Source organism: Coturnix japonica, chromosome 8 (assembly GCF_054131305.1).
Source record: "Coturnix japonica strain WE chromosome 8, WE-NBRP24, whole genome shotgun sequence".
Classification (NCBI taxonomy): Eukaryota; Metazoa; Chordata; class Aves; order Galliformes; family Phasianidae; genus Coturnix; species Coturnix japonica.
This window is the reverse complement of record NC_140670.1, coordinates 11,226,087-11,235,217: the sequence shown is the minus strand read 5'-3', so window position 1 is coordinate 11,235,217 and position 9,131 is coordinate 11,226,087. Positions and strand designations below refer to the sequence as shown.

Below are 9,131 nucleotides of genomic sequence, written 5' to 3'. Positions count from 1 at the left end.
GCTGCGGGACGTGGGCTGGGAGCCGGCATGGGGCGGGTGTGTGTCACCGTGTGTGCTGTGCTATCCGTCATGGCACTACAGCGGGATGGCGCATGGCCATGCTGCAGGGTGGCACCGTGTGGCCACAGTGGCATGGAGTGGTGTGCTCCACTCTCCCACGGCTGTGCACCCCATAATGGTCGGCATGGGCTGGGAAAATGAGGACTTGGAGACATGACATCAGCATCGTGCCTTTATTGCAGTGACATTACAAACCCCCTATTCCCCTCCACTCCCAACAAGCCCTTAGGTTGGACACTCACTGATCATCACATCAAGACCCCAAACCCATAATGATATGGGGTGTCCACCCTACAGCAGTGCCATGCATGAGGTCCCCCATCTATCAGGCAAGCTGGTGGCCTCGGCTGCTCAGCCATTCCACGCAGGGATGCCGGCCCGTCGGGATGCCAGTGGCCTCGATTCTGAGTGCGGGGGAGAGTCGCTGGCCTGGGGCTGGGTGAAGACACGGTTGCGGGCACCATAGGGCCCACGGTGCTGCCGGCACGGTGGCAAGCAGAAAGGGGCTCTGAAGGCCTCCTGGAAGCCCCGTCGGAAGTTCTCATTGAAGTAGCCGTAGATGATGGGGTTGGCACTGCTGTTGAAGAAAGCCAGCCAGTGGGCAAAGGGAAAGATGTAGCCGGTGACCAGGTGCAGCTGGTGCTCGCTGAGGTGCCCGTAGTCTGTAAGCAGCATCAGTGTCCAGAGGGGCAGCCAGGAGAGGGTGAAGAAGAGGGCCATGATGATGAGCATGTTGATGACCTTCGCCTTCCTACGGGACACCTTCCTCCCCTCGGGCTCCTCAGGCCGGGTGCTGCGGGCGGGCGCTGCTGACTTGAAGAGTTTGAAGGCAATGCGGGCATACATGATGACAATGAGGGCGAGGGGTGCCACGTAGATGTGGGAAAAGAGGACGGTAGTGTAGATCTTCCTCATCTCTGTCTCGGGCCAGGCCTCCCAGCAGGAGTAGAGGGGGTAGGAGTTGTTGTAGGTATCCAGCATGAAGTGGTGCTCCTCCCTGGTGACAGTTAGGGTGATGGCGGAGGGGCACATGATGAGCAGGGCCAGCACCCAGATGATGGCAATGGTCACCAGGGCTTTCCTCAGCGTCAGCTTCTGCCGGAAGGGGTGGACGATGCAGCGAAACCTGTGGGGTTGTTGGGACCTCCTTGTCACACCTCAAGGAGGTGGCCAGCTGCATTAGCATGGCTTTGACCTGGAGGCTCTTTGAGTTTCCTGTTCACCTTCACCACATCTTTGTGGGCAAACTGGGAGGTGAAGAGAGTGGGGATGTGGTGCTGTGTGGTGTCCAAGCTTGGGAAGAGGGCCATGCCCACAATAGGATACCCCAAAGGAAGGAAGGTGGCCAGCACCCAGTGGTGGGACTGGAGTGTTACATGCACTGGGAGCTGCCCAAACACCATGCAGGACGAGGTGTCAGGATCCCCCCATCCCAACGTACCTCTCCACTGCGATAGCCACCAGCGTGAAAACAGAGGCGGAGACAGACATGCCCTGTACCAAGCCACTCATTTTGCACATGGCATTATCAAAAGGCCACCCTGCAAACACAGAGGGAGTGTTGGGGATAGTGGGCTGGCCACTGTCCCCGTGTCTGCCCACATCACCCCTGAGATTGAGCATTTGGTTCATCAACATCTACAAGCAGCTCCCTCTAGATGTCCCCATCCACCATGTGATGGTAAATTCTGATCTTAAGCAGGGGAAGCTGTATTTTTTTCTTGTTATTCATACAAATGTGGACTTCAGCAGTACAAAAAAAAAAAAAAAAAAAAAAAAAAAAAAAGAGAGAAAAGAAAAGAAAAAGGATTTGCATTACACTTTCCAGAAGGTTAAAGATTGAGGTGATATCACAAATACTCACCCTTGCCCTTTCTTCCGCGTTTCTGTTGGACTCCAGCTGTTATCAGAGGGACTGACCTTTAGGTCCTCGTTCCTCTGGGCTTTAATTTGTTTTCCCTGCTAAGGTGCAGGTGTGGCACAGCACTGGGACACAGATGACATCATAGGGCCACAATGTTACCAAACCCCTTTTCACCTTTGAAACATGGTGTAGTGGGAAAAGACCCTGTGGCCCCTTGGAGACAGGGGGATATGACACCCTGCCTTGCCTGGGCATGGGGCCACAATTTATAAATAAATTGGCAATATTGTGGCAATAAATACATAAACACTCTGCCCTGGCTGTGGCTTGTTTCACTCAATATAATGGAAAGCAGCGATACAGCTTTGAACCTCCATCAGATATGGCTGAATGCCCACCTGCCACCCTCCTTGAAATCAGCACAAAAAATGGGAGAGAGTTTTAGAAGCGGCCTCCTAGGGAAAGCAAGGAGAAGGTGGATGGGTGTCTTCCAACACTTCCCTTCCCCATCAGGTCTCGCCCCATACCATGCTCACCCGTGATGAGGTTGTCCACCAGAGTTGTAGGCATGCAGAAGATGCCCACCAGCAGGTCGCTGATGGCAAGGTTGAGGATGAACATGTTGGTGACCGTCCGCATCTGTCGGTTCTTCACCACGATGAAGCACACCAGGATGTTGCCAATCATGCACATGAGGAAGATGAAGGTGTAGGCTAGGATGAACATCACAGCCACGGGCGAGGAGTGCTGGTAGTATGCCAAGAAGGTGTAGTTTTCCTTCAGGATTTGGCTCTCACTGGCATTATCCCAGCTGCCATTGAAGGTGTCTAAGGAAGGGAAAGCAGAAAAATGAAAATGGAAGGGGATGAAGAAATTGTTCCCTTCTTTTCCTAATGCCCTCAAAGGTGAAGAGTCCCAGCCATGTCTCTGGCTCCAGCACGTGGGGCTGGGTTTGCTCAGCAGGTGGGATGGCTCTGTGCTGTGGATGTTGCTCAAAGCTCCAAATTCATTTTTGATCAATGGTTAAAGAAGGCCAGCAGGCATCTTGTTCTCATGGGGTTTTCCTAGGGATCATGCAAGGAAAGCAGGGCATGGTGAGAAGTCCATCTCCTGCTGCACTACAGCGCTCAGACCATGCAGATGCATCTGTGTGGACTCCCACGCAGCCGGTACAGGAGCCTGCAGAGAGTCCGAGAAAGAGGACCCCCTGTACTCTTCTTCCACATGCAGCCTTAATCATACATAGTTATCATTATTACCTGTGGCCAGGAGAGCTCCTGCTGGATGGGGGAACGTCATTTTGCTGCTGCAGACCTACTGGGGGAGCAGATCCGTGCACCGGTCCCCGGCAAGGATGTGGGAGGCTGCTGAGCAGGGGGAGACTCACCCTGAATGCTCATTGGCTGCAGTTTTCAGGCAGGAAAAGGGAAACGTTGGACTGGGCAGCAGCAGAGCCCTCAGCGGCACTGCCTGATACCTATATCAAGCCCAAAACTTTGCCTGACTTTATCACCGTGGGCTGCAATCCCTTGCAGCATTATCGGGTGAGAAATTAGAGGATTCTCCGAGGGGGAACTGGAAGGAGAGGTGAGAATAAAAGGCTCTGCGCTGGATGGGGACGTGTCCTCACATTCCTCGGCGGTGGGGACACCCCCGGGTCGATGGGGAAGGAAAAACCGCAATGAGAGGAAAAGAGATTTCTGCTTTGTGACTCACCCCCGCTTGGCTCCTGGTGCCGCAGCGCCTGCATCGGGAGGTGGGGAAGAAGGTCTCCTCCAGCCGGGGGTCCCCGCCGCTGAGCATCGCTCCTGTGCCGCCGTCACCGCTGCTTGCGGATGCGGCAGCAGCTCGGGGGGGAACGGGGGGAGAGCATCCTCCCATTGCCATGGATACCGGGGTACCCACAGGCAGCTCAGCGGTGACGGAGCCGGAGCAGCTCTGCTCGCTCCCAGCGCTGCAGATGTGGTCATCTGGCTGCTCGGGTCCCCTTGCCCACCCCACTGTCACACCTGGGTCTGTAGGGCAAGGCAAGTCCAGAAGTCACATGCTGCCCTGTGTGGCGGTGGGCATCCCACGGCCCCCTGGGGAAACCCCCCGGCGTGCTTCCTCCTGGCACAGTATGCAGGGAAAGCTTTCCGTGCTACATTCCAGTGCCTGGGAACTAAAGGTCCTCCTAAACGCCCTACAGCACCCTGCTGTGCCCCCTGCATCCTGTTCAGAGTCCCCCAGCGCCCCCTACAGCCCCCCAGCATCCTCTCCGCAACATCCCAGCGGTCCCTTAGCACCCTCTTTGCAGCCATAAGGAGACCCATCACGGGGACTCTGTGGGGACTCAAGCTCCTTCCAGCCTAATGCTGGCAACAAATAATCCATCAATGCAGGGAACACAGTGCACATAACACATTTAATCAGGCATTGGGGCACATCGTGCCAGCAGCTGGAAGCCATGGGAGCTCCGGGGCCAGTGTGCACTCCTGCAGGTGCCGGGCAGCAGGGACAGGTCAGGCTGTGGGGACATTGCCCTCAGGTGACAGCAGCAGCTCGAAGGGGACCAGGGGCTGGACGAGCAGGCGTACAGCAGGGCACACAGGGTTGGCACGTAGGTTGAGGCTCCGCAGCGAGGACATGGAGGCCAGAGCCTCTGTTGGCACCTCTGCAAGGGGGAGCAAAGGGAACAGGATTTGGGGAGGGATGTTTTTATTTTAAACAAGCAAACAAACAAAACAAAAATAGAACAGGTTAAATGCAGCTGCAAAGCTCAGTGCTGCTCATGGCAGCTTGCATAGGCAGCAAGGAACAGCAGCAGCGCCCATGCTTACAGCCGCCTGCACCCTGCTGCCAGCTTCTCCCCCTCCTTGTCCTGCTTTCCCAAGCAGAACGGGTGGAAAAGAGAAAACAGGCATTAAAACACAGCAAGAAAGAAAGCAAGAAGCCACTTTCATAATTAAACCAGCAGTGATTTTCCTCTGTTTAGAATGTAATAATAATGGTTAAAAAAAATCCAGCTAGCTGGGATGGAAGGCTGCTGGGGAAGCAGCAGGCATTGGAGGAAACCAATGGTGTTCCAACCAGGGAGTGTGCAGCTGTGTGGTGCCATCAGCCTTAAGCATGAAAGATAATGCTGTGATATCACTGCAAGGAGCAGGGAAAGGGTTAAGAGCCCTGACGTTAATATATGCATCACTACTCTGCAGGTTAAGAGCTCCTTGAGATGAAAGGGATGGCTGGCAGCACTGAAGGGCTTCTTCCGGAGCCCAGGGCTGCAGGCAGGCACTAATCGATGTGCTCATCCTCCCATTTCCCTAGAGAACATCACCCGCTGTGGCTCAGCATCCCCCAGAAGACTGAGATCCCTGAAGCAGATATCTTGAACCTGGCTTGTCCCTGAGAGCAGCTTTGTCTCCAGTGCAGCAGAAGGGAACGGGCAGAACCAGGAACCACGTGTGGTTGGGATGGCAGCATCAAAGCCTGGTGCTGCAAATCAACCCCCATCCACCTTCTGTAGACTGCCATGCTTTTATCCAGAGCAGGATCCTCAGTTTGTTATGGCACTGAGTGGCGAAACCTGGGTCCTGAGTCATAAAAGGCAGACAAACCAGCCCACCTTCATCCCCACACCACTCAGACATGGTATGCTGGCTGGAAGCGAGCAGGCTGCTAGATAACAGCATGAGGGTGAGCTTTCAGATGCTTCTGCATCATCTCCAAAGACACAGAGATGATGCTGGTCTTCTACCAGCCACAGCGGCGGGCAAAGGGTTCAAAGCCTGCATGGCCATCAAGGTAAATGAAGATGTGTGCTGGCTAAGCTCATGCTAATGGGTTCTCCTCAACTCTCCTTTGCTGCTGTGCACAGGGAAGAAGAGGTAAATGTAAATAAAAGCTCATAAATCATACAGAAAGCTCAGCCTTTGAGGCTCTAGAGTAACCCAGTGGACTCCATTCTGGTCCCAGACCATACAGCCATGAGCCATGAAGTGGAGGAGCCTGGAGGGGTGGTGAGAAGGGATACGGTCACAAGCACCAGTTTTCCTCCCCAGCCCCCTCCCCCTCACCTGCAATCTCATTCCCTTCCAGGTTGATGCTCTCCAGTGCAGGGGCAGCCGCCAGGGGCTCAGGGAAGTGCCGGAACTTGTTGTGGGCCAGGTTGATGGTGCGCAGGTGCAGCAGAGAGCCCAGCTCCTGGGGCAGGCGGTGCAGGAGGTTGCCCTCCAGGTTGAGTTCTGGAAGAGGAACAAAGCTGACCCTCCATTCTGTGCAGCAAAGCTCCCAGTGGAGGACTCCTCCAGGGAGCCAGGGCTGCTGCGAGGATCTGTATGTGACATGGATGTGCTCTAGGCTGGTGTTGTGCTGACTAGCTGTCTCCTCTCTAGACAAAAGATGCTGAGCTATTGGATAGTGTCACTAAATCACAGAATGGTTTGGCTTGGAAGGGACCTTAAAGATCATTGTGCTCCAGCTCCCATGTCGTGAGCCGGCAGCCCCCCACCAACTGTGATCCAGAGCCGTGGGATGTGGCACTGAGGCACACGGGCGGTAGGATGGTGGGAATGGGCCGGGTGAGCAGAGGGCTTTTCCAACCTCAGTGTTCCTGTGACATCAGGCCGGCCTTACCTCGCAGCTGGCTGAAGGTGGTGGCGAAGCGTGCGCCGAGAGCCTTCAGCTCGTTGTTAGCCAGCGAGATGCGGTGGATGCCCTGCGTGACGCTGCGCACCGCCTTGTAGATGCCGGCGGGGAAAGACACGAGCTTGCAGTCGGCCAGGTCTGCGGGGACAGCCGGCTGAGCGGCGGGGGCAGCTGCACGGCCCCAGGCTGCCAAACACGCGGCCCTCCCGCACGGACGGGCCCCGCCGCACCCCGACGTGGTGCGGGGACGGAGCAGCGCGGCACCCCGCCGGGGCCGCGTCCTTACCCAGCGTGTCGCTTTGGCTCTCCACCGTCTCGTTCACCCTCCTGGCCACGCGGGCCACCGCCTCGCCCATCCTTCTCTGCATGGGGGCGGCCGGGGGGGGACGCTGCGGGCGCGGCGGAGGCGGCGTTCCCCGCTGCTAAAAATAAAGCGCTGGGACATGTGCTCCAACGGGGCGGCCGGGGGTGGGGGCTGGGGGCGCGCTCTGCGGGCTCGGCGGGAGCGGGGCTAAGCGTAGGGCGGCCGGGTGGGCTCGGGCTCTCCGGACACCTCCCGTCCGAGATCGAACCGCGCGGACCGAGCCACGCGGCGGGAGCCGAACCCGGTTCCCCGTTCCGGAGCCGGGCGCCCTCCTCCCCTGCGGACCACGTGTGGCGGCGGGCGGGGATGTGGCGGCCCCGCCCCGCGGGGACAATAGCGCGGGGCCATGGCGTCGGCGGGCGGCCGCCAGCACAGCCAGAGCCGCGCCATCCCCGCCCGCCCCGCGCCGCACGGCGACGCCGCTTCGCTGCCGCCCGGCTGCTGCAGCACGCCCGGCGGCACGCTGTTCTCCACCACGCCGGGAGGTAAGAGCGTGTGAAGCCCTACGCCCCGAGCTGCGGCGCTCCCCGCGGCTGGGCCCCGCAGGAAGGCCAGGCCGTGCCGCACGGAGCGGGTGAGGCTGCGGGCGGGGGGTCGGGGTCGGCGGGTGTCCGTAAGGGCGGCACCCCGCGGGAAAAGAAGAGCGCCCGGGTGACACGGACGCGTCCCCCCCCCCGGCCCTCCCTCCCTCCGCAGGCACCCGCATCATCTACGACCGCAAGTTCCTGCTGGAGCGCCGTAACTCGCCCATGGCGCAGACCCCGCCGTGCCAGCTGCCCGACATCCCCGGTGTTACCAGCCCCGGGGCCGGCGACGAGCCCAAGGTGGAGCCCAGCAGCCCCAGCAATCAGGACGGCAAGCCAGCGGCCGGTAAGCGGGCGGCCCCTCCCGGGTCCCCGAGCCGTGCGATGCACACGTGCTCCTCTCGGTGTCTCTTGCAGGGGACGACGCGCAGTTCGAGATGGACATCTGACCGGGCACCCGCCGCTCTCCTTCGCCATTGCCCCGTTTATTGGTCCGTCGTTTAGTCTTGTTTGTTTTTTTTTCCCCCTCCCGTTTCGTTTGTGTCTTTCACCGCATCACCCCGCTCCATCCCCTTCCCTTAACTGGTCTTAAGGAGCAGCGCCTGGAAATGGAGGTGCTGCCCACGGGGCTCCCGTCCCGGGCCTTCCCTGGGAAGTTTCAGCAGCCACGGCACTGGGAAGGCACCGGCACCTCCGTGCACTGCAAACTCTTGGGTCCAGGTTCGACCCCTCTGGCACCTGAGCTCCCAATTTCTATGGGGCCACACATGGCACCGAGCCCTCAGTTTTCCACTTTTTGGTACTAAAAAGAGGGACAACCACAATGTGGGGAGAAAAAAGGGTCGAGCGGCAGCGTCTCTTCCCTCAAACCCCAATCTGTGCCATGGGGTTTGGGGTGGGCTTCATCGCCGGGTGCTTTGGGAGACGCTGTGAGCGAGCGAGTGTGAGTGGAAGTACGGTGTGCGTGCGGCTGAGTGCTTGTGACACACACACAGATATATATGTTATATAGAGAGAAATATATTTTTCCTTAAAACGTTGGCCCTCGGGGGTCCATCGTGGCCCCGGAGCAGCCGGGGGACACAGTGTGGTGTGAGGAAGGTGATGGCCATCAGCCACGCGGTGCCTTGCGGGACAGCTGCTCTCCGAGCCAAGAAAAAAAACCAATCAAGGACAAAGCGAACTTTCTACAGCTTTCTACGACGTTTCTACGACTTTCTACTGATAATTTTTCTCTTTTTGTTTTGTTTTAAACGGGATTCTGGCTGAAAAGCAAGGAGTGCCCGGCATCTCGGGGCGGCTTCTCTGCTGTTCAGGGTTGTCGGTGGGTTTTTTGGTTTTCCTGTCTCCTGCACGGGAGGAGGAAATCTGCCACCGGTGGTTGCTGTTACAGTGAGGTCAATAAAGATCTTGGTTCTACGACAGCGACACGAGTGGGGTTTCTTTGGCCTTATCCCCATTTACCCACGTGGTGACTGCTCTACTAACGCAGGATGTTTGCAGGGCAGAAGCATCTGCAGGGCATGGAGGTTCCTGGGTGTGCAGCTGGAGAGCTACCAAGGAAAGTCCCTCTGGGGACATCCCAGCAGATGGCATGACCGTGAGGCGCTGTGTCAAAAAGCCATTCCAGAAAGATCCAAAATGTTGTTTTTCTGATGGTGGTTTCCAAAACCAGGTACAGTGCTGGGACAGA

General features: G+C 57.7%; 3 protein-coding genes across 8 annotated transcripts; 1 reads left to right on the top strand and 2 right to left on the bottom strand.

Moving 5' to 3' along the window:
- Nucleotides 1-219: 219 nt before the first annotated feature.
- Nucleotides 220-3,766, bottom strand: NPFFR1 (neuropeptide FF receptor 1). 6 transcript variants are annotated; one of them, XM_032445241.2, is made up of 4 exons: nucleotides 3,184-3,587; nucleotides 2,461-2,751; nucleotides 1,502-1,601; nucleotides 220-1,186 (listed from the first exon to the last, which is right to left on the bottom strand). In XM_032445241.2, the coding sequence occupies exons 1-4, from the start codon at nucleotides 3,221-3,223 to the stop codon at nucleotides 412-414; spliced, it is 1,206 nt and encodes a 401-aa protein (XP_032301132.2). In that variant the 5' UTR covers nucleotides 3,224-3,587; the 3' UTR covers nucleotides 220-411.
- Nucleotides 3,767-4,309: 543 nt separating this feature from the next.
- Nucleotides 4,310-7,195, bottom strand: LRRC20 (leucine rich repeat containing 20). The gene is made up of 4 exons (XM_015866394.3): nucleotides 6,837-7,195; nucleotides 6,539-6,688; nucleotides 5,980-6,147; nucleotides 4,310-4,577 (listed from the first exon to the last, which is right to left on the bottom strand). The coding sequence occupies exons 1-4, from the start codon at nucleotides 6,916-6,918 to the stop codon at nucleotides 4,426-4,428; spliced, it is 552 nt and encodes a 183-aa protein (XP_015721880.2). The 5' UTR covers nucleotides 6,919-7,195; the 3' UTR covers nucleotides 4,310-4,425.
- A 35-nt stretch (nucleotides 7,196-7,230) lies between these two features.
- On the top strand, nucleotides 7,231-8,866 carry EIF4EBP2 (eukaryotic translation initiation factor 4E binding protein 2). Its single transcript, XM_015866397.3, has 3 exons — nucleotides 7,231-7,399; nucleotides 7,611-7,784; nucleotides 7,856-8,866. The coding sequence occupies exons 1-3, from the start codon at nucleotides 7,261-7,263 to the stop codon at nucleotides 7,885-7,887; spliced, it is 345 nt and encodes a 114-aa protein (XP_015721883.1). The 5' UTR covers nucleotides 7,231-7,260; the 3' UTR covers nucleotides 7,888-8,866.
- The last annotated feature ends 265 nt before the right edge of the window (nucleotides 8,867-9,131 follow it).

Coding starts and splice junctions, on each gene's coding strand:
- EIF4EBP2 (XM_015866397.3), top strand. CDS start 7,261: ATGGCGTCGGCGGGCGGCCGCCAGCACAGCCAGAGCCGCGCCATCCCC. Junction 7,400..7,610: donor GTTCTCCACCACGCCGGGAG/GTAAGAGCGTGT, acceptor CTCCCTCCGCAG/GCACCCGCATCATCTACGAC. Junction 7,785..7,855: donor GGACGGCAAGCCAGCGGCCG/GTAAGCGGGCGG, acceptor TGTCTCTTGCAG/GGGACGACGCGCAGTTCGAG.
- LRRC20 (XM_015866394.3), bottom strand. CDS start 6,918: ATGCAGAGAAGGATGGGCGAGGCGGTGGCCCGCGTGGCCAGGAGGGTG. Junction 6,689..6,836: donor GAGCCAAAGCGACACGCTGG/GTAAGGACGCGG, acceptor CTGTCCCCGCAG/ACCTGGCCGACTGCAAGCTC. Junction 6,148..6,538: donor CACCTTCAGCCAGCTGCGAG/GTAAGGCCGGCC, acceptor TTCCTCTTCCAG/AACTCAACCTGGAGGGCAAC.
- NPFFR1 (XM_032445241.2), bottom strand. CDS start 3,223: ATGACGTTCCCCCATCCAGCAGGAGCTCTCCTGGCCACAG. Junction 1,602..2,460: donor GGTGGACAACCTCATCACGG/GTGAGCATGGTA, acceptor CTGTGTTTGCAG/GGTGGCCTTTTGATAATGCC. Junction 1,187..1,501: donor GTGGCTATCGCAGTGGAGAG/GTACGTTGGGAT, acceptor ACAACCCCACAG/GTTTCGCTGCATCGTCCACC.